This window comes from Mirounga angustirostris, unplaced genomic scaffold (assembly GCF_029215605.1).
Source record: "Mirounga angustirostris isolate CCGP_5_RB_7025 unplaced genomic scaffold, mMirAng1.0.hap1 SCAF_11, whole genome shotgun sequence".
In the NCBI taxonomy this organism is placed as follows: Eukaryota; Metazoa; Chordata; class Mammalia; order Carnivora; family Phocidae; genus Mirounga; species Mirounga angustirostris.
Window position 1 is genome coordinate 80,930,527 of NW_026991719.1, and position 23,670 is coordinate 80,954,196.

Consider the following 23,670-nt stretch of genomic DNA (forward strand, 5'->3'; position numbering starts at 1 on the left):
GAGAGGAGGAGGAAGAGAGAGACAGAGAGAAGGAAGAAAACTTTTCAAAATTCAAAAAGAAGTGACCAGGGCCAGACCTGGAGTGAAGAAAGAGGAATTCACCTTGGGTGCAAAATTTAAGAGGGTGCCAAAAAACTCAGTAATCAAACAAATAATATTTTAATGCAGTATTTTAGAAAATCAAATTGGAAATAACCTGCAGACTGGTTCCCTGTTTTTAAATAAAGCTTTATTGGAACCAGGACCAGGATCAGAGTAAGGTGAGTGAGACAGGGTTTAGCAAGCACAGGAGTGGATCTTGCTTTTTTTAAAAAAGATCTTAATGTGGGACGCCTGGGTGGCTCAGTTGGTTGCGTGGCTGCCTTCGGCTCAGGTCATGATCCCAGGGTCCTGGGATGGAGTCCTGCATCAGGTTCCTTGCTCAGCGGGGAGCCTGCTTCTCCCTCTGCCTGCCCCTTCTGCTTGTGTGCGCTCTGGCTCTCTCTCTCTCACACAAATAAATAAATAAAATCTTTTAAAAAAAAGATCTTAATGTGTTTTTTACCATGGCTTTCTTGGGACTAATTTTGATTTTTGAAAATGATGCATTAAGGGCGCCTGGGTGGCTCAGTTGGTTGAGCGACTGCCTTCGGCTCAGGTCATGATCCTGGAGTCCCGGGATCGAGTCCCGCATCGGGCTCCCTGCTCGGCGGGGAGTCTGCTTCTCCCTCTGACCCTCCCCCCTCTCATGTGCTCTCTCTCATTCTCTCTCTCTCAAATAAATAAATAAAATCTTTAGAAAATGATGCATTATAAATGTATCTTAATTACTGAGATTTTATGGACCCTCTTACTAAATTTTGCACCCAAAGTGAGTTGCTTTACTTGCCTTACCCGAGACCTGGCTCTATAACTAACTGCTGATAGTAGTATAATGACTTTTTTCTGTCTCTTTATATTACTCTGTTTTCTAAATCTGTACAGTAAGTACAGATTACTTTGATAATCAGGAAAAAATAATTTAAAAAAGAAGTCAATTGGGGTGCCTGGGTGGCTCAGTTGGTTAAGTGGCCGCCTTCGGCTCAGGTCGTGATCCTGGGGTCCTGGAATCAAGCCCCACATCAGGCTCCCTGTTCAGCAGGGAGTCTGCTTCTCCCTCTCCTCTCTCTCCATCTGTCCCCACTTCTCGTGCTCTCTCTCTTAATAAATAAAATCTTTAAAAAAATAAGATAAAAAAAGAAGTCAAGACTCACTCAATGATGTTCCTTGTGGTTTCACCATGGGGCTTGCAGGAAACAAAAATCAGTGTGCAGATAGCCCTACAGTTTCAAATGGCTTGAACCACCTGATAGTCTGAAGGAAGAAACACATTGCTATTAATATAATTACTTTTGTTTTAAAGATTTTATTTCAGACAGAGACAGCGAGAGAGAGACAGAGAGAGAAAGAGCGCACAAGTGGGGGGAGGGGCAGAGTGCTATGTGTCACTGTGTGTTTAGCACCCCACTGAACAGGGAGCCCCATGTGGGGCTCGATCCCAGGACCCTAGGATCATGACCTGAGCCAAAGGCAGACGCTTAACCAACTGAGCCAGCCACCCAGGTGCCCCGCTATTAATATAATTAAGTTATCATGGTCTGGGTTATCAGAAACTACCAACTGGCTAGCACCTAGGATTGGTTAGGAATAGAGAAGTAGGGTCAGAGCCAGCCCACTGGGAGCCCCCTTAGCACCATATTGGATTAAGGTACTAAAGATGGTGGACATCATGAGAACACCCAACTAGTTCTGTTAACAGGAGAGCTATCCATTCTTACGCAGTCCCGCCCGGGCTGGGTTCACCACAGCAACAATGAAGTGCCCATCTTCCTTTGACTTTAGTAGCTGTGGTAAAATCTTCTCTGCTCGACCAGCGTGAAATTCACAGTTGGTGATGCCTGCAGAAGAGAGGTCCCCAAGACAGAAGTCAAAACTCAAGCCCAGCAGTGAGGAAAGGGGCAAGGGAGGGAAAGTTACAGCTTTACAGAAATGTACAGGAGCCAGGGCTCTGCCATCTTCCCTTTGGGTCTGGCATACCACCAAATAACAAGGAAAAAAACGCTTTTGGACCTGCCTCATTGTTGCCAACACATTTTCCTTTGCAATATCTCAGTAGGCCTTTCAGCTTGAGATACTAGAACATGTTATTTTAAAACTTAGTGACACATAGCACATAAGTACCTGTATACTAAGAAGAAAACCTTGACTTTTACTCAAGTGCTCTTTCTGCTACATTAGAGATTTTCAGAGCCTCAAGAGTTGTCTGGAGGTAGGGTAGAGAGAACAAGGAGATCTGCTTTCTATATCGTAGTCTGGCATATGATTTTGTTCAAAGAAAAGGTTTTGTGGCTAACAATTGTTTGAAATCTACTGTATTATGTTATAATGCCTCATGAGTCTAATGTCAAGAAGGCTCCTCTTCTTTATTATCCAAAGTTTTGCCAAATTCTCTTCCTGTCATCTAGGCCTGTTCACTGCCTCGGGCTCTTCTTCTGGATAGAAAAAAAAGGGGGGGGGAGATTAGCTATTGGGACCTCTTTTAGAAAACCATCAGGACCCAACTCCAATCACTCCAAGACACCCTCCCTCCCTCTGCACAGTCATGGGTATAGTCGATGCCCTTTCCCACACAATGCTTTACAGAGCACAGAAGCAACTGGAGCTCTTCATTTCTCTCCAGAATGCAAGCAGTGTACCATTGAAGGCTGCAGTCCGCCTGGCGTCTTCTACTGCCTGTTCCACCAACTCAATCCCAAGGACCTGCGAGGCATACTGAGCCAGAGAGACACCAATCACACCTGAGGAAGGAAGAGGATAAGAGGAGGATATTTTAGGAGTTTATTTTATTTATTTTATTTTATTTATTTATTTGTGAGAGAGAGAGCACAAGCAGGGGGAGCAGCAGAGGGAGAGGGAGAAGCAGGCTCTCCACTGAGCAGAGAGCCCGATGTGGGGCTCGATCCCAGGACCCTGGGATCATGACCTGAGCTGACGGCAGAGGCTTAACCGACTAAGCCACCCAGGCGTCCCTATTTTAAGATTTTAAACCAATGATGGTATGCCTGCACCACCCACCATCGCCTCCCCACTTGAGCCCTGGGTGCTGGGTAGATGGAAGCTAAGTAGCATGTAGATTCTGCCCTGGGCCGCCACTTGCCAGTTCCACGGCAGATGTCAAGGAGGATGGTGTTAGAGTTCACTCCGCTCAGCTCCCGCACTGTCCGATATAGCACCTCTGCACCAGCAGTGTTGATCTGGAAAAAGGCATCTGGAGAGATGCAGATCTTCAAGCCCAGGAGATCTTCAAAGAGGTGGGGTTCCCCAAATAGGAGCTGATAGGGGGACTGCTGATGGCTGCAACGCATCATAGTGCTGGAAAATAATTTTTTTTTAAAGGTTTTATGTATTCATTTGAGAGACAGAGCACAAGCAGGGGGCAGAGGGAGGGGGAGAAGCAGACTCCCCGCTGAGCAGAGAGCCCAACGCGGGGCTCGATCCCAGGACCCTGGGAGCATGACCTGAGCCGAAGGCAGACTCTTAACCAACTGAGCCACCCAGGTGCCCCTGGAAAAGAATTTTTAAAAAAGCAGTTTGGAATAGCAGACCATTCCATCTCTACTGGTTTGCGGGGGGCAGGGGGGAGTGGGCAGCATCTCAGCCAGGAGACACGGCCCCCACGGCATGGCCCTGAAAGGTCTGGAAGAATTCCCTCTCGGGGGATGGAGGTATATGCAGACACCCTCTCATCTAAATTTGGCCTGGGTTCCGGGACCTGGCTGGTGTACAGGGGCCACTATCACTTAACCCAGTTCCCCCACAGTCAGCAGCCCTGCCTCAGCAAAGCCACAGCTCAGAATATGGCAAGCCACCCTGCTTGCTGTCTTGGCTACCCCAGGTTTACCTTTCCTGGAAGTAAAGTGATGACAAGTCACAGACTGCTCCTGGCCCAGTGGTGAAAAACTTCTTGACAGCCTCCTTCTGAACATTGAGGTCCTCCTACCCAGATCACAAAATCAGGAGTCAAGCACAGACTCATCTCTGACAAATTTTCTCTCCAAGCTCTACAATAATAATCAGCCTTGCAATAGTCAGACAAGAAGGCACCTTTCTCAAATCCTATTATAAATAACACTTAACATAAAGCAATGTTCTACATGACAAAAAATACACTATTTACACATCTCAGCAGAAGCATTGCTTTGCTTATCAGCTTTTGACAAATCCTATACAGTAGACATGGTGCTTTCTCCAATTTGAGCCTCCTTAATAGTCTTCTAAAGAAAGTGAGAGTTATTCCTATTGTAAACAAGGAACTAAACTAAGTTTTTGCCTCATTATGAAAAGCAATAACTTTTCAACTCCCTTTATGCCTCTCCACTTCAAATATCCCAACCACCCACTCAAATACCACCTCAAAGATATGAGTCCTCAAAGAAAAGAAAGAGGGCATGGGAGGGAATGATCAGGGTAACTAAATTCTTTCTTTGAATTCAGAACATTTTAAAATTCTTACATCACTGCAGAGAGCCTAAACATTAGCTTGACACAGGACAGATCACAATAAACTATGCTAGAGCTCTAGAGTTAAAAGGCCAAGAACTGTATTTTGGGGATAAATACCCAGTAGTTCGATTACTGGATCATAGGGTAGTTCTATTTTTAACTTTTTGAGGACCCTCCATACTGTTTTCCACACTGGCCATACCAGTGTATTCTTACCAACAGTGCAGAAGGGTTCCCTTTTCTCCACATCCTCGCCAACACTTGTTGTTTCTTGTATTTTTGATTTTAGCCATTCCAACAGGTGTGAGGTGATATCGCATTGTGGTTTTCACTTGCACTTCCCTGATGATGAGTATGTTGAGCATTTTTTCATGTGTCTGCTAGCCATCTGTATGTCTTCTTTGGAGACAGTCTGTTCATGTCTTCTGCCCATTTCTTTAAATTCAAGAACACTAATTCAAAGGGATACATGCATCCTGATGTTTATAGCAGCATTATTTACAATAGCCAAATTATGGAAGCAGCCCAAGTGTCCATCAACAGATGAATGGATAAAAGAAGAGGTGGTATATATATACAGTGGGATACTATTCATCCATAAAAAAGAATGAAATCTTGCCATTTGCAACAACATGGATGGAGCTAGGCAGTATAAATGCTAAGTGAAATAAGTCAGTCAGAGAAAGACAAATACCATATGATTTCACTCATATGTGGCATTTAAGAAACAAAGCAAATGAACAAGGGAAAAAAAGAGAGATACAAACCAAGAAACAGACTCTTAACTACAGAGAACAATCTGATGGTTACCAGAGGGGAGGTGGGTGGGGAGATGGGTGAAGTAGGTGATGGGGATTAAGGAGTGCACTTGTCATGATGAGCACCGTGTGATGTATAGAATTGTTGAATCACTATATTGTATACCTGGCCTAATATAACTCTGTATGTTAACTACACTGGAATTAAAATAAATAAATAAATAAATAAATGGGGTTTTTTTACATATGTAGATTAAACTTACTAATGTATTTTATCATTATCTGTGCTCACCATTATTTACTGCATCTCCCATTAAAGTTAGCATTGTGTATTTTCCTGTAGTTCTGTCAGTTATTAGGTGTACGTAATTTTAAATTGTTGTATTTTCCTTTTAAATTGAACCTTCTACCTTTATTAAGTCTTCTCTTTTATGTCTAGTAATACCTGCTACCTTAGAATCTACTTCGAGAGGCGCCTGGGTGGCTCAGTTGTTAAGCATCTGCCTTCAGCTCAGGTCATGATCCCAGGGTCCTGGGATCGAGCCCCGCATCGGGCTCCCTGCTCCGCGGGAAGCCTGCTTCTCCCTCTCCCACTCCCCCTGCTTGTGTTCCCTCTCTCACTGTGTCTCGCTCTGTCAAATAAATAAATAAAATCTTTAAAGAATCTACTTTGATATTAATAGTTATATCTGTTTAAATACCTACATACATACATAAAAATAAAAGGCCACAGGAATTGTGTGTCAATTATACTCAATTTTTTTAAATTACAAAAAAAAAGGTTAGAATCAATGACGTGGGTTCAAGCCCTAGCTTGGCTATTTACTGGCTCTTCACCTTGGGTATTTCTGTGCCTCTATTTGCTCATCTGAAATGAGGATGACAATATTTTTCCTTCTCTCACCTACTTTACAGGTGGGTTGAGATGATCACATTAAGTACAGGAATATATATATATTTTTTAAAGATTTTATTTATTTATTTGACAGAGACAGAGACAGTGAGAGAGAGAACACAAGCAGGGGGAGTGGGAGAGAGAGAAGCAGGCCTCCCGCCGAGCAGGGAGCCTGATGTGGGGCTCGATGCCAGGACCCCGAGATCATGACCTGAGCCGAAGGCAGTCGCCTAACCAACTGAGCCACCCAGGCGCCCCAAGTACAGGAATATTTTAACATGGGAATGTTTCAAAGCCCTAAGTGAATTACAAATGTAAAGTATTATTTGAGTTATGAAATTCTGACTATATTCTCCTCTCTATTGAATCGGCTTTTAGAGTCAGTAGAGTACCTACCAACTTCCACGGGCCAAGTTCTTGTGAAAATACTTGGGAGTCCTCACATGATAATTAACTTGGTAACCTCACCTCAGTCTCTGTGATTTGATTATGCCAGCAGCGTGGTTAGAGTACCTCGCTATCTCCTCCTCAACCTCGACCCCTCTTCCCAACCCATACAAATATTCTGTGGATGTGTAATTTCTGCTATCTGCCCTGAAACTTCCAAAACCAACTGCAGGATAGTGAAAACAAGAGCTGCTACGGACGCCGCCCCTTATCATTCTGTGAGTCTCACCTGTCTTAATTCCTGGGTTTGGAAAGTGATGATGGCCATTGTGTGCCCTTGGCTATTCGTGCGGACTATGAGCTCACGCCAGTACCCACCTTCATGGAACAGAAGGCAGGGCTCCACTGGGTACTGTGGAAGGAATACTTCATAGTACTAGGAAGAAAACAGTATTGTTATGCAGACAAATCTAACAAGTTTCACAGCTGATTATTCATGCGGAGTGATTGTTATGGGCTAAATTGCATCCAGCCCCATGCATATGTTGAAGCCTTACCCCCAGTACCTCAGAATGTGACCATATGTGGAGATAAGGTCTTTAAAGAGGTGATTAAATTAAAATGAGGCCCCTGATTGCTGTCCTTTTAAGAAAGAGAAAATTGGGACACACACAGAGACACCAGGGATGCCCAAACAGAGGAAAGATCATGTGAAGACACAGAAGATGGCCACCTACAAGCCAAGGAGGCAGGCCTCAAAGAAACCAAACTTGCCAACATCTATCTAGGACGTCTAGCCTTCAGAACTGTGAGAAAATACATTTCTGTTGTTTAAGCCACGCAGTCTGCGGTACTTTGTTATGTACCTAGTAGACAGATACAGATTTTGGTACCAAGAAGTGGCATGCTGCTGTAACAAATACCTAAAAATACGGAAGTGGCTTTAAAACTGGGAATGGGTAAAGACTGGAAGCGTTTTGAGGCGCAGGCTAGAAAAAGCCTAGATTGCCTTAAAGAGACTATGAGCAGGAATATGGATATTAGAGGTGATTCTGGTGAGATCTCAGAAAGAAATGAGCATGCTGTTGGGAACTAGACAAAAGTTGATTGTTATAAAGCAAAAAAGAACTTGGACGAATGGTGTCCTAGTGTTGGGTGGAAGGTAAAAATTCTAAGTGCTGAACCTGCATATTTAGCTAAGGAGATTTCTAAGCAGTGTTGAAGGTGTGGCCTGGTTTCTGCTTGCTGCTTATAGTAAAATGTATGGAGAGGAGAAAGATACACTGAAGAACGAATTGTTAAGCAAAAAGGAACCGGAACTTGAAGGTTTGGAAAAATCTCAGACTATCCATATAATATGAAAGCATGTTCAGGAGGCAAAACCGAGGTCTGGCTGGACAATCCTTTGATAAAGTGATTACAGGTGTGTCTCATAGATCCAATCAGCCATCTCAGCAGAAGCCAGGAATAGAGATGAAGTTTTATCAACAGAAACACCGCCAGCTTTGACTAAAGGGGACAGAGACAAGATATAATGAAGGAAGGCTATCAGACTTCTGGGATTCCACAGGACAGGACAATAGACCTATCTGACTGCCAACAGGTGTTATCCTTCAAGAAAAGAGAAGAATGACCCCAAGGCAATTCAGAGATCAGCAGGACGGCTGCTCCCACTATTGGCCCAGAGGGGACAGGCCCCAGGGGGGCAAGGTTGTATCCTCAGTTTCAGTGGGCCAGACTGCCAATGTCCAGGGCCTGAAGCATGAACACACGATTGGGCCAAAGGACAGAGCATCAAGCCAAAGAGGGTAATTCTTGAGCCTTAAAATCTAATGGAATTTGCCCTGCTAGGTTTCAAACTTGCTTGGAACCTATGATACCTCTCCTCTTTCCAATTGCTCCCTTTTGGAATGGGAATGTTCACCCTATTGTCTGTCCCACCATTGTACTTTGGAAGCAGATAACTTGTAATGGTTTCACAGGTTCACAGCTGAAGATTTGTTTTTAAAGATTTTATTTATTTCAGAGAGAGAGAGTGTGAGCCTGAGCAGGGGGAGGGGCAGAGGGAGAAGGAGAAGCAGGCTCCCCACGGAGCAGGCAGCCCTACAAGGGGCTCGATCCCAGGACCCTGAGATCATGACCTGAGCCGAAGGCAGACACTTAACCCACTGAGCCACCCAGGTGCCCTTGAAGATTTTTGCCTTAGGATGAATTATGCCTTGAGTCTCATCCACATTTGATTTAGATGATATTCAGATAAGGCTTGGGATTTAGGGTCGATGCTGAAATGGGTTTAAAATTAGGGGCTGGGGACGCCTGGGTGGCTCAGTTGGTTGGGCGTCTGCCTTCAGCTTGGCTGTGATCCTGGGGTCCTGGGATTGGTCCCTCATTGGGCTCCTTGCTCAGCAGGGAGCCTGCTTCTCCCTCTGCCTGTTGTTCCCCCTGCTTGCGTGCTCACTCTCTCTCACTCCTGCTCTATCTTTGGCAAATGAGTGAAATCTTTAAAAAAAAAAACAAAACTTAAAAAATTTGGGGGCTGTTGGGGGCGCCTGGCTGGCATGTGACTCTTGATCTTGGGGTCATGAGTTCAAGCCCCATGTTGGGTGTAGAGCTTAAAAAACTGGGGGCTATTATGAAGGGGTGAATGTACTTTGCATGTAAGGAGAATATGAATTTTGGGGGTCCAACGGGTAGAGGGTTATGGGCTAAATTGTGTCCCCTAAAACTTGTATGTTGAAGTCCTAACCTCCAGCACCTCAGAATGTGACTGTATTTGGAAATAGGGCCTTTAAAGAGGTGATTAAGTTAAAATGAGGTAGTTAGGATGGACCCTAATCTAATATGACTGTTATCCCTATAAGAAGGGGAAATTTGGACACACACAAAGACACCAGGGATGCAGATGTGCACAGAGAGAAGACTATGTAAAGACATAGTGAGAAAGTGGCCATCTGCAAGGCAAAGTGAGAAGCCCAGAAGAAACCAAACCTGCTGACACCCTAATCTTAGACTTCCAGCCTCCAGACTTTGAGGAAATAAATTTCTGTTGTTTAAGCTGCCCAGTCTGTGGTATTTTATTATGGCAGCTCTAGCAAACTAATGCAGTGATATAAGAAAGAGGATCCCTGCCCTGCAACCTCACAGAGGAATATTATCCATTGTATTTTCCAAACACTAAGCTCCATGAAGGCTTAGAGTTATATCCTTAGTCTGCCACATAGTAGGTGCTCAATAATTATTATTGAAATAAAGTATGACTGAATGAACAGGAAAGGTGTTTCTATGTAGAGTCTTAATTTATTCTATGTACACTATGAAGTACAATAATCTTCTATTTTTATGAATTCCTCCTGGAAGCAACTCCTAATACAGCACTAGGTTGCTATGATTCCACTCTTATTTTTAACTTCCTGATATACACCCATCATTTCTATATTCCTTCATATAACCAGGTACCAACTACACCATGGCTTAGTTGGATGCTTCATTTCCTCCTTGTGAGTACAAGTCAGATGCAATCCTGATTTAGTAGCTGGGATAGCAAAAATCCTTAAAGCTAAACTTTTCAAACACAAACCAGTGGCTAGCACAACAGGACACACTGTCTGATTTACTAGCTCCTTTCATTTTTGTAATACGTGTGTTCTAGTTCCACTGTATTTTCAAACAAACCCCCAAATGATGCATGGAAGGAGAAGTTATACCAAAAAAAAGTGCTGCCTGAGAGGGTAAAATCAACTACGGCTGCACTTAATCACTTTTGCTGTACTGTCATAAACATGCAATATAAGATATGCTTAACTACACTGAACATATTTTTCAAATTTTGAGGTTGGTGATTTTAATAAAAAACACCGGTTCAACTGTTGGTTACTGGCTGGTTGGAAAGCAACGTTTTCTGGAAGCAAGATTCAAAGATCACTGGGGTCCCGGAAGGATAGGAAATTGAAAAACTGAGTCCAACCCGAAAGATAATGGTAAATAGATATGAAATACAGCTCTGCCACTGTATGAACTGAGACCTTGGTTTCTTCATTTATAAAATGGAGACTGAAACTCTTATTCCTATATAGCAAGGCCTAACTATGATGAGCGAAAGGGGCTTCTAGTTAAAATAACAGAATATTCCTTATAAAAATCCTACTAAAATGGGGGCCCCTGGGTGGCCCGGTTGGTTAAGCGTCCAACTTTTGATTTTGGCTCAGGTCATGATCTCAGGGTCGTGAGGTCAGCACCGCATTGGGCTCCGCGCTGGGCCTGGAGCCTATTTAAGATTCTCTCTCTCCCTTTCCCTTGGCCCCTCCCTGCCCCTGCATGTATGTGTGCACGTACTCTCTCTCTAAAAGAAATCCTACTAAAATGAAATAAAGGAATAAAAAAGACACAAGCTGATTTAAGCTCATTACTCCACCAATTCTCCCTTCTCTTTCTCCTGCACCATCATTTTCCTACCTCACTACTAGAACATTCCCATAAACATATAAGCAAGCTCTTACTCTCCCACCTTTAACAAAGAAAGGGAACTTCCTGACCCCACTATTCCTACCAGCCACTGTTATATTTCACTGCTCCTCCTTGTAGAAAAACTCAAAAGAACCATATATATTCACTGCCTTCCACTCCTCTCCTTCTATTCACGCACTAGAATCAGGTCCCCACCACTCCACCAGAATGGTTCATGTGAAGGTCACCAATGATGACCTTGTTATGCAATTCAACATACATCCATCTCCACCAGTACTGTCACTGCTCTATATCAACTCTCACTTGGATTACTGCAACAGCCTCCCAACTGGTCTCTCCTTGTTTCTATCCTGTCCTCCAATAATCCATACACAACACAACAGCCAGAGTGATTCTGTGAAACACAAATCATATCATGACACATCCTGCCCATCAAAACCTCCAATGGCTCAGAATAAAAGCCAAAGTCCCTACAATGACCTCCAACGCACTACATAATCTTGCTCCTATTAACCATCCTACCCCATGTCTGACACTTCTGGGCCTATTTTCAGTTCCTCTAAAAAGCCTGTCACGTTCCCATCTTAGGATGGGCTTTCTCTTTTCCTAGAAAGCTCCACCCTCAGACCTCTACATAGCCGACCCCCTCAAAGCCTCTAAGTTTTAAATGCAAGGTTTCTCATCCTCAGCACTGCTGCCATTTGGGGCTAATTCTTTGTTGTGGGGAGCTGTCCCATGTGCTGGGGGACATTTGACAGCATCTCTGGCCTCTACCCACACTAGACGCCAGTAGCACTGCCCAATCATCCCTCAGTGATAACAACCAAAAATGTCTCCAGATATTGCCAAATGTCCTGTGCAAGGCAAAACTGCCCCCCAGTTGAGAGCCACTACTTTATTCAAATACTGTCTTCTTCTGGAAGCCTACCTTGACCCCTTTTAAAATTATAACCCATGCTCACTTTGGGAGCACCTATACTAAAATTGAAATAATACTGAGATTAGCATGGCCCCTGTGCAAGAAGGACACACAAATTCATGAAACATTCCATATTTTTATCATCTCAAAGGATAAACACTGACAAAATCTGTTACTTATAGAATCATGATTTAACTCCCTACCTCTTCTCTAAATAAACTTACTTAAGTTCTAGAACAACAATAACAAAATTACAACCTAGGCTTCCTCCAACCCTAGAATTTCTTATCCTCCTGATCCTGCTGTACTTTTCCTATGGCACTTGCTTTAATCTGGCTGGGCCCCTATAACAAAAATACCGCAAACTGGGTGACTTATAAATAAGAGAAATGTATGTCTCACAGTTCTGGAGGCTGGGAAGTCCAAGATCAAGATGCTGGCAGATGCAGTGTCTTACAAGAATGTGTTTCCTCACATTCCCTGCATATTTTCAAACCACAATGCTTTGAAACTGGAACTCAATCACAAGACAAAATTTAGAAAGAATTCAAATACATGGAGGCTAAAGAGCATCCTACTAAAGAATGAATGGGTCAACCAGGAAATTAAAGATTTTTTTTTTTAATTCATGGAAACGTGAAAATGAAAACACAACTGTCCAAAACCTTTGGGATGCAGCAAAGGCGGTCCTTCGAGGGAAGAGCATAGCAATATAAGCCTTTCTCAAGAAACAAGAAAGATCTCAAATATGCAAGCTAACCTTACACCTAAAGGAGCTAGAAAAAGAACAGCAAATAAAGCCTAAATCCAGCAGAAGAGAAGCAATAAAGATCAGAGCAGAAATCAATGAACTAGAAACCAAAAAAAAAAAACAAAAAACAAAAAAAACCAGTAGAACAGATCAATGAAACTGTAAGCTAGTTCTTTGAAAGAACTGATAAGATCAATAAACCCCTGGCCAGACTTATCAAAAAGAAAAGAGAAAGGACCCAAATAAATAAAATCATGAATGAAAGAGGAGAGATCACAACCAACACTGAAGAAATACAATCTTAAGAACATATTATGAGCAACTATATGCCAACAAATTAGGCAATCTGGAAGAAATGAATGCATTCCTAGAAACATATAAACTACCAAAACTGAAACGGGAAGAAATAGAAAACCTGAAAAGGCACATAACCAGCAAGGAAATTGAAGCGGCAATCAAAAAACTCCCAACAAACCAGAGTCCAGGACCCGGTGGCTTCCCAGGGGAATTCTACCAAACATTTAAAGAAGAATTAATACCTATTCTTTTGAAGCAGTTTCAAAAAATAGAAAGGGAAGGAAAACTTCCAAACTCTTTCTATGGGGCCAGCATTACCTTGATCCCAAAACCAAAGACCCCACCAAAAAGTAGAATTGCAGACCAACATCCCTGATGAACATGGATACCAAAATTATCACCAAGATACCAGCAAAGAGGATCCAACAGTACAGTAAAAGGATTATTCATCAGGACCAAGTGGGATTTATTCCTGGGATGCAAGTGTGATTCAACATCCACAAATCAATCAAGGTGATACACCACATTAATAAAAGAAAGGACAAGAACCATATGATCCTCTCAAAAGATGCAGAAAAAGCATTGACAAAATACAGCATCTTTCTTGATTAAAACTCTCCAGCATGTAGGGATAGAGGGAACATACCTCGATATCATAAAAGCCATAAACAAAAAGCCCACAGCAAATATCATTCTCAATGGGGAAAACCTGAGAGCTTTTCCCCTAAGGTCAGGAACACGGCAGGGATGTCCACTCTCACCACTGCTATTCAACATAGTACTAGAAGTCCTAGCCTCAGACAACAAAAGAAATAAAAGGCATCCGAATCAGCAAAGAAGTTAAACTCTCACTCTTGGCAGATGACATGATACTCTGTGTGGAAAACCCAAAAGACTCCATCCCAAAACTGCTAGAACTCATACAGGAATTCAACAACGTGGCAGGATATAAAATCAAGGCACAGAAATCAGTTGCATTTCTATACACTAATAATGAGAAAGAAGAAAGAGAAATCAAGGAATCGATCCCATTTACAATTGTCCACAAAACCATAAAATACCTAGGAATAAACCTAACCAAAGAGGTAAAGGATCTGTACTCAAAAAACTATAGAACAATTATGAAAGAAATTGACGAAGACACAAAGAAATGGAAAAACATTCCATGCTCATGGATTAGAAGAACAAATACTATTTAAATGTCTATGCTACCTAGAGCAATCTACACATTCAATGCAATCCCTATCAAAGTACCATCAACTTTTTTCAAAGAAATGGAACAAATAATCCTAAAATTTGTATGGAACCAGAAAAAACCCCGAATAGCCAGAGGAATGTTGAAAAAGAAAAGCAAAGCTGGCAGCATCAAAATTCCGGACTTCAAGCTCTATTACAAAGCTGTAATCATCAAGACAGTATGGTACTGGCACAAACACAGACACATAGGTCAATGGAACAGAATAGCAAACCCAGAAATGGACCCTCAACTCTATGGTCAACTAATCTTCAACAAAGCAGGAAAGAATATCCAATGGAAAAAAGACAGTCTCTTCAACAAATGGTGTTGGCAAAATTGGACAGCCACATGCAGAAGAATGAAACTGGACTGTTTCCTTATACCATATACAAAAATAGACTCAAAATGCATGAAAGACCTAAATGTGAGAAAGGAGTCCATCAAAATCCTAGAGGAGAACACAGGCAGCAACCTCTTCGACCTCAGCCACAGCAACTTCTTCCTAGAAACATCGCCAAAGGCAAGGGAAGCAAGGGCAAAAAATGAACTATTGGGACCTCATCAAGATAAAAAGCTTTTGCACAGCAAAGGAAACAGTCAACAAAATCAAAAGACAACCGACAGAATGGGAGAAGATATTTGCAAATGACATATCAGATAAAGGGCTACTATCCAAAATCTATAAAGAACTTATCAAACTCAACACCCAAAGAACAAATAATCCAATCAAGAAATGGGCAGAAGATATGAACAGACATTTTTCCAAAGAAGACATCCAAATGGCCAACAGACACATGAAAAAATGCTCAACATCGCTCAGTATCAGGGAAATCCAAATCAAAACCTCAATGAGATACCACCTCACACCAGTCAGAATGGCTAAAATTAACAAGTCAGGAAATGACAGATGTTGGCGGGGATGTGGAGAAAGGGGAACCCTCCTACACCATTGGTGGGAATGCAAGCTGGTGCAGCCACTCTGGAAAACAGTATGGAGGTTCCTCAAAAAGTTGAAAATAGGGGCACCTGGGTGGTGCAGTCAGTTCAGCACGTGCCTTCAGCTCAGGTCTTGATCTCCAAGTCCTGGGATCGAGCCCCACATCGGATGCCCTGCTCAGCAGGGAGTCTGCTTCTCTCTCTCTCTCTCCCTCTGCCCCTCCCCACTGCTCATTCTCTCTCTCTCTCAAATAAATAAATAAAATCTTAAAAAACAAGTTGAACGAACCATGAGAGACAATGGACTCTGAAAAACAAACAGAGTTCTAGAGGGGAGGGGGGTGGGAGGATGGGTTAGCCTGGTGATGGGTATTGAGGAGGGCACATTCTGCATGGAGCACTGGGTGTTATGCACAAACAATGAATCATGGAACACTTCATCTAAAACTAATGATGTAATGTATGGGGATTAACACAAGAATAAAAAAAAAATAAATTAAAAAAAAAACAAAAAACAAGTTGAAAATAGAGCTACCCTATGACCCAGCAACTACACTACTAGGTATTTACCCCAAAGATACAAATGTAGTGGTCAGATGGGGCACCTGCACCCCAGTGTTTACAGCAACAATGTCCACAATAGCCAAACTATGGAAAGAGCCCAGATGTCCATCAACAAATGAATGGATAAAGAAGATGTGGTTATATATATACAATGGAATATTAGTCATCAAAAAGAATGAAATCTTGCCATTTGCAACGACGTGGATGGAACTAGAGGGTATTATGCTAAGCGAAATAAGTCAATCAGAGAAAGACAATTACCATATGATCTCACTCATATATGGAATTTAAGAAACAAAACAGAGGAGCATAGGGAAAAGGAGGGAAAAATGAAACAAGATGAAACCAGAGAGGGAGACAAACCATGAGACTCTTAATCATAGGAAACAAACTGAGGGCTGCTAGAGGGAAGGGGGGTCGGGGGATGGGGTAACTGGGTGACAGACGTTAAGGAGGGCACTTGATGTAATGAGCACTGGGTATTATATAAGACTGATGAATCACTGAACTCTACCTCTGAAACTAATATTACACTATATGTTAATTAATTTAAATTTTAAAAAATTAAAAAATTAACAAAAATCTGTTTCCTCCCTGGCAACCATCTTTTCATTGTAACTTCCCATGGAGGAAAGGACAAGCTAGCTCTCTGGAGTCTCTTTCATAAGGGCACTAATCCCAATCATGAGGGCTCTGCCCTCATGACCTAATCACCTCCTAAAGGCCCCACCTCCTAGTACTATCACCTTGGGTGTTAGGATTTCAACGTATGATATTTGGGGTGACACAAACATTCATACCATAGCTACACTTATCACCTTCAAACATACCATATAATTTACTTTATTATGTTTTTTAAAAATCTATCTCCCTGACTAAAATGTAAGTTTATACAAGGGAAGGGATATTTCCTTCATTATTGCATCCTAAGCACCAAGAAGAGTAGTGCCTGGCACTTGTAGGTACTCAACAGCACTTGTTGAATTAATAAATGAAAGGGAGAACAAAGATAATGATAGACAAGAGCAAAACTAAAGTCATAGAAGATGGAAAGCAGACTGAAGTGATACTGAAGCAAGATGAAGGAAACTACATCCAGATTGCCTATAAAGGGGGACCTGATGAGATATAAGGCTTATCTGCTCCATACAACCCTGGGAAGGCTCAAACCTGAAGGTGCCAGTAAGGCACAAGGCTTAAAAGGGGGTGCGGGGGAGCCTGGGTGGCTCAGTCGGTTGAGCCTCAGACTCCTGATTTCGGCTCAGGTCATGATCTCAGGGTCTGAGATGGAGCCCTGTATGGGGCTTCGTGCTCAGCATGGAGTCTGCTTGTCCCTCTCCCTCTTCTCTTCCCTCTGTGCACTCTCAATTTCTCTCAAATAAATAAATAAAATCTTTTTTAAAAAGAGGGTGTAATTGAAAGTCTAGACACAAAACTGGTAAATATTCTCATCTTACCAAGAACATCCATCTTCCTGTAGCAAGAGACTGGAGATCTTTTTCTCAGGAGAAAATGAACCCACAAAAGCACTGAATTTGGAGATACCAGACACTGTTAGAGTGACAGAGGTGTGGAAATAGGAAGATTCCATGTAAGCCTGCATTCTAAATGGTAGGAATCCCACCCCTTTCCCACGCTTCAATTCTAAAAGGCCAGCAGCCAGGCAGGAAACTTGGGAGATAATTCACTCAAGAAACTGAATAGCTCCAGGGTAAAGATCACCTGAGACAAACATATTACATAATCACCAGCCATAAAGCCAAAAATCAACAAACACACTCAAGCTGAACTGCCAATCAGGTTTTTAAGGCCTCATTCTTAAATATGAATAATCAGTCAAGTATCAACAGCTGTTTGGTTAAAGTCTCCTCTGTGGAAGACAATGACCAAAACAAAAATTCCTGAAGGAACAGACAATTCAAAGAACAGAAAAAATACATACACACATGCACACAAACACACACACACTACATTACTTATATTACTAAAAAAAAGAACAAGATGTTATACAAAAGGATCAGAGAACAAGAAAAATCTTTTGAAATTTAAAGGTAGGATAGCAAAAAATTTCAATAAAGATGTTGGCTTTTTCTTTTTAAGATTTTATTTATTTGACAGAGAGAGAGCACACAAGCAGGGGGAGCAGCAGAGGGAGAGAGAGAAGCGGGCTCCCTGTTGAGCAAGGAGCCTGATGTGGAGTTCGATCCCAGGACCCTAGGATCATGACCTGAGCCGAAGGCAGACGCTTAACCGACTGAGCCACCCAGGCGCCCCTAAGATATTGGCTTTTATATCAAAAAAATTTCACGGAAAGGAAAACAAAAGGGCAGAGATAGAAAATAGAAGAGGAATGAGCAGCAGATTAGACTCAATCCATGAGGTCCTAAATTCAAATAATAGGAGATATAAGGAAAATATAGAAAATGGGGGAAAGGAGGTAAGAAATAATACAGGAAACTTTCCCACATCTGAAAGTATTAGCTTCCAGATTGGCAAGTCCTAATTTGTACCCACCACAATGAATGGAAAAAAAAAAAAGGCCCACTGGGTCATTAAGTTTCAGAGATAAAGAGATAAAGCTTCTAGAGAAAAAGAGGAGAGAAATTACCTACAAAGGATCAGGACTTAAAGTAGCATTTAGACTCACACAACACTGGTGGCCAGATGACAAAACCATATCTTCAAATTTATAAAGGCAAATTATTCAAACCCAAATCTAGAAATCTAGAAGAAGTTTCAGTCATATGTCAGGAAAGAAAAGACATTTATAGACATGAAAAGACTTAAACTTTACCTCCAGGCACACTTCCTCAGGAATCTAATGGAGGTTATACTCCAGGCAAATAGGAAAGGAAAGACAGGAAAAAGGAAGACAGGAGAGTAGCAAAAGGAGTCCTGGGATAATAGCCATGCAAAAGACCCTGAGAGCCTAGGATGGAAGATTCCAAGAAAAAGGTCTTCAGGGAAAAAACGGAACTCAAGTTGTTGAGCATATGGAGAAGACAGATAAATATTTGACAGAGCTCTTTGAGTACTTGGGGAAAAAAATTAGCAATAGGTTCATAGAAAAACTAAACCAATGGAAAAATGAGGTAATTATCCATGCCAATAAAAAGTTATAAAAATCCATCACACTGAATAGGACTATGCAGCTATAAAAAAAAAATGAAGTGCAGGGGCACCTGGGTGGCTCAGTTGGTTAAGCATCTGCCTTAGGCTCAGGTCATGATCCCAGAGTTCTGGGATCGAGCCCTGCACTGGGCACCCTGCTCAGCAGCGGAGAGTCTGCTTCTCCCTCTCCCTCTGCCCCTCCCCCCGCTCGTGCTCTCCCGCGCTCTCTCTCTCCCTCACTCTCTCTCGCTCACTCTCTCTCAAATAAAAAAAATAAAATATTTTTAAAAAATGAAGTGCAATATTACATGAAAAAAATCAGGTGCAGGGGTGCCTGGCTGGCTCAGTCAATAGAAGGTACAACCCTTGATCTCAGGGTTGTGAGTTTGAGCCCCACATCGGATATAGAGATTACTTAAAAATAAAATCTTAAAAGGACACCTGGGTCGCTCAGTCGGTTAAGTGTCTGCCTTCGGCTCAGGTCATGATCCCAGGGTCCTGGGATCAAATCCCGCATCGGGCTCCCTGCTCAGTGGGGAGCCTGCTTCTCCCTCTCCTTCTGCCATTCCTCTTGCTTGTGCTCTCTCTCTCTCTGACATATAAATAAACAAAATCTTTAAAATAAATAAATAAATAAAACCTTTAAAAATTGTTTTAAAAAAAATGGGTGCAGAACAGGGTCCATATTAAGCTACCTTTTAGCTAAGAAAAGCTTATTTAAAAAAAAAATAAGCAAAAACAAAACTTGTTACTTATAGAAGGAGGGAGGGAACTGGGTAGAAGGGACAGAGATAAAAGCTAGACCTCTATAAAGGTACCTTTATTTTGTAGATTTGACTTTGGAACCATGTAAATACTTTACAAAATCATAAAACAAAATTTAATCAAAATGAAAAAACTCAGGGGCGCCTGGGTGGCTCAGTCGTTAAGCGTCTGCCTTCGGCTCAGGTCATGATCCCGGAGTCCTGGGATCAAGCCCCACATCGGGCTCCCTGCTCAGCGGGAGGCCTGCTTCTCCCTCTCCCACTCCCCCTGCTTGTGTTCCCTCTCTCGCTGTCTCTCTCTCTATCAAATAAATAAATAAAATCTTTAAAAAAAAAAATGAAAAAACTCAATCCCTAAAATTTAAAAGGAAGCAAAATAAAAAAAGTAAAAAAGAACCTGTGCATCAAGTATCAAGTTAGTCTTAAAAAAAGATTTTATTTAGAGAGAGAGAGAGAGAGAGAGTGCGAGTAGGGGGGAGGGGCAGAGGGAAAGGGAGAGAATCTCAAGCAGACTCTGCACTTGGGGCAGTTCCAACATGGGGCTTGATATCAGGACCGTGAGATCATAACCTGAGCCAAAATCAAGAGTGGGATATTTAACCTACAAGCCACCCAGGCACTCCAAGTTAGTGGCTTAACCACAAAGACAGGTAGTATTTAAGAGGCACAATAATGTGACAAAAAGGAATTGGATATAAATCTTGAGCTCTTTTCAGTTATCAGTTGTTGGTAATAATATTGGTACTCATGTTCTGAAATTATAATATATATAGTAGGATATATATATATACATATATAGTAGAATAGAATAATTATGTTAATGTCAGGACTCAAATTTTCATTGTAAGACAAAAAATAAAAATATAAAAATTAAAGGATTTCAGTAAAAGTTCTATCATTCCAAATTTGATTTTAATATATCACTCTGAACTAATATTTTCTCTTTAAGAAAATATTCCCTGGCTCTGTCCACTAGAAAGGGCTTGAAGTATTACCAACCCAGTATAAGTAAGCACCCCTAGCACCCATACTGTGCTTCCAAATACCATTTCCCACTAAAAGAGACAAGGATTCCTTGAAGAAATGGTTGATTCCCAGTCTCAGGCAGAAAAGACTAGATGTGCTAGAAATACCTTATCATTCCAGAACTACTAGGGCCATCCTAGGGCCGAGACAACTTAAAGCAGCTCCAATTGGCTACAAACAGAACAATTTGAGTACCAAAAAATAATAGTAAATTCAGTGGACTAAAACATATCAAGTATGTTAAAAATCCATGATTTCGGGGCACCTGGGTGGCTCAGTGGGTTAAGCGTCTGCCTTCGGCTCAGGTCATGATCCCAGGGTCCTGGGATGGAGCCCCATGTCAGGCTCCCTGCTCAGTGGGGAGTCTGCTTCTCCCTCTCCCTCTGTTCTTCCCCCCACCCCCAACTTGTGCTCTCTTGCTGTCTCTCTCAAAATAAAGAAACTCTTTTAAAAAAAATCCATGATTTCATGATACTGAAACAAACAAATTTAACTGATCATCTTTTGAAGAAGGTGAAAGAACCAAGGATTTACCCTGTCTTGATTATATCAGTACATCAGGGTAACCAAATAGCTGATAAGGAAAAGTTATTTTTAGAAGAATTCTAACTAACAAATGAAGACATGATAGACTAGGTAATGATCACCAATGACTGCGAAAACCATTAGGTGAAAACCTGACAGGAAATTTTTTAATGAGTGGATCAGGCTGATGACACTGAATCCACAATTCAATCTTAACATCACCGAAAAAGAGCCCATCAGACATATACACGTTAAAAATATTCTCACCTCAAGTTAAATCTGAATCTAGTCATCTAGATCTACCAGTTTATAGGAAATACAGGGGACAGAGGAAGAACATTAAATGACATCATAAGAATTCAATCAGCAAAATCCAGAATAAGAATTTCCACAGGAAAACCAACCAGTTTCTTCAAAAAATAAATTGCAAGGACAAAAAAATTAAGAGGGAAGGGTACCTACAAATTAAAAGAGAATGAAGAGACATGTTAATCAAATGCAATGTGCATACCTTGTTTGAATCCTGATTTGAACAAACCACCTATAAAACTCGAACCATTTATGTGATACATCGGTGTCAAACCTGAATATTTACTGGATATTTGATATTATGGGATAAATGTTTATTTCTGGATGTAATAATGGTATGAAGTTATGTTTAAAAAATTAAGTTCTTTCTTTTAGAACTCACACTGAAGTTTCACATTTTATATGATATAATGTCTGGAATTTGCCTCAAACTAATCCAAATGTGTTGGTGGAATGTGGGGTGGGTGAGAGTATAGATAAAGTAAGATTGGACACATACTGATAGTTTTTGAAGCTGGGGAATGGGTATATGGGGTTCGTTACACCATTCTTTTATATGTTTGCAATTTTTCACAATATAAAATGAAAGGAAAATTTCTACAATAAAGGAAAATAAAATCTTAGTACATGCACTTGGCTCAGGAATGAATATCTACATACTCATAACAATAGAAACACTAAATATTAATTTAACCAAGAATTGTGCTATAAAAATAGAAGAAGGGTAGTTTGGGAAGAAAAACAAAGTAAGGGAGAGAAATTCTTATATGCCATAACTGGAAGTCAACAAATAATATGTAACTTGGATAAAGCAAAATACATCAGAATAATGTACTATTTAGAAATACAGAACATCAGAAGAAATAGCTAAAATAAATGCTGTGGTTTCTAGAAAGCAAGACTCAAGAGCAAGGAAGGGTAGGATAGAGAAACATCACTTTTCCTTACTAACCTATTACTACTATTTGACTTTTAAAACTATGTACTTGTATTTTTTGATAGTATTTTATTTATAGACTGCTTCTTAGGTCTTGGTGCTCTGGCTGTCACCTCCCATAAAATTCATATTTTGACTCAAGACTCAAGAGTAGATATTTAAACCTCAAATCAGGGCAAACTAAGGTTATCCTATCATCGTAATGGAATGGACTGTCACAACAGGGAAAGAGAAATGAAGGTATTAAAGAAGTGAAAACAACCTAGGGCTATACATAAGGTATTACTTTTTATTACAGTCAGCATCTGGCCTATATTTGAGTACCTACTGGATTGGATCTTAGGTCCCAGTACAAATTTTGCAGGGAAAAAGAATTCCTCTGGATGGATGTGTAGGGTAAACAATTTGCCCAATAGAAGCTGGAAGGGCTGGAAACTTGGGTAAATATTGCAAAGAGGTATCCATTCACCAAACATTTGATGAGCACCACTATGTGTATGAATCTATGCTAAGTGCTGGGCTACAAAATTAAATAATATCCAGCTGCTACCTCCCAGTCTCATGTGGGAAGCACCAATCAATGCACAACAATGCAATATGGTGTAACAAATGCAACAAAAGGAGATAAGCAATGGGAGATTAGACTAGAGTACAGAAAGGGGGACTCCCTAATCAGACTGAGGCATCAGATAAGGTTTTCTACAGGATCTAATGTTTGAAATGAATCTTTGAACATAAGTAGAAGCCAAGGGGAGAAGAGTGAGGGCACTGTGGAGAAAGGACAGCCTCAGGCAGGAGTGAGATAGCTCGGTAGGATAACTTGAGTTCCATACGAACGGAAGGAGGAAAGCAGGTGAGGATGCGGCAGAAGATGAGGCTAGGGACCTTCTCATGAAGATCTGTCAGTGCAAAGATAACAAATTTAAGCTTTATTCTAAAAGCTACTGGGTAACTACTGAAGAATTTTAAGCAAGATTGTGGTATGATTTTATCTGCATTTTAAGGACACCTCTGGCTGCATGCAGTGTAGAGAATAAACCAAGGTAAGGGGCTGGAACTAGTGAAACCAGTTTGGAGGTTACTGTAATAGTTTAGGCAAGAGAAGATGGTAGCTTGGAATTGAGTGATGGTAGTGGTGGTAATGGTGGTGGAAATAGAAGAAGGGGAGTCAAGGTATTTTTAGGAAGGAAAATTGACAGGACTTGGAGACTGATTAGATGTGGCTGAGGAGGAAGGTGGGGATTAAGACAGAGGAGTCTAGGATGACAT

At 41.4% G+C, this 23,670-nt stretch overlaps 1 protein-coding gene and 1 non-coding gene across 2 annotated transcripts in view; one reads left to right on the forward strand and one right to left on the reverse strand.

The window, feature by feature from the left end:
- Positions 1-23,670, reverse strand: part of TRMT2B (tRNA methyltransferase 2 homolog B) — a 44,195-nt gene that overhangs the window by 6,505 nt on the left and 14,020 nt on the right. The window contains 6 exon segments of the mRNA XM_064574342.1: positions 1,233-1,332; positions 1,797-1,916; positions 2,715-2,816; positions 3,176-3,390; positions 3,920-4,014; positions 6,851-6,997. Of these exon segments, the coding sequence (XP_064430412.1) occupies positions 1,233-1,332; positions 1,797-1,916; positions 2,715-2,816; positions 3,176-3,390; positions 3,920-4,014; positions 6,851-6,997 (779 nt within the window).
- LOC123851456 (U6 spliceosomal RNA) lies at positions 11,980-12,083 on the forward strand. Its single transcript, XR_006792605.1, has one exon. It is a non-coding gene; the product is annotated as a U6 spliceosomal RNA (small nuclear RNA).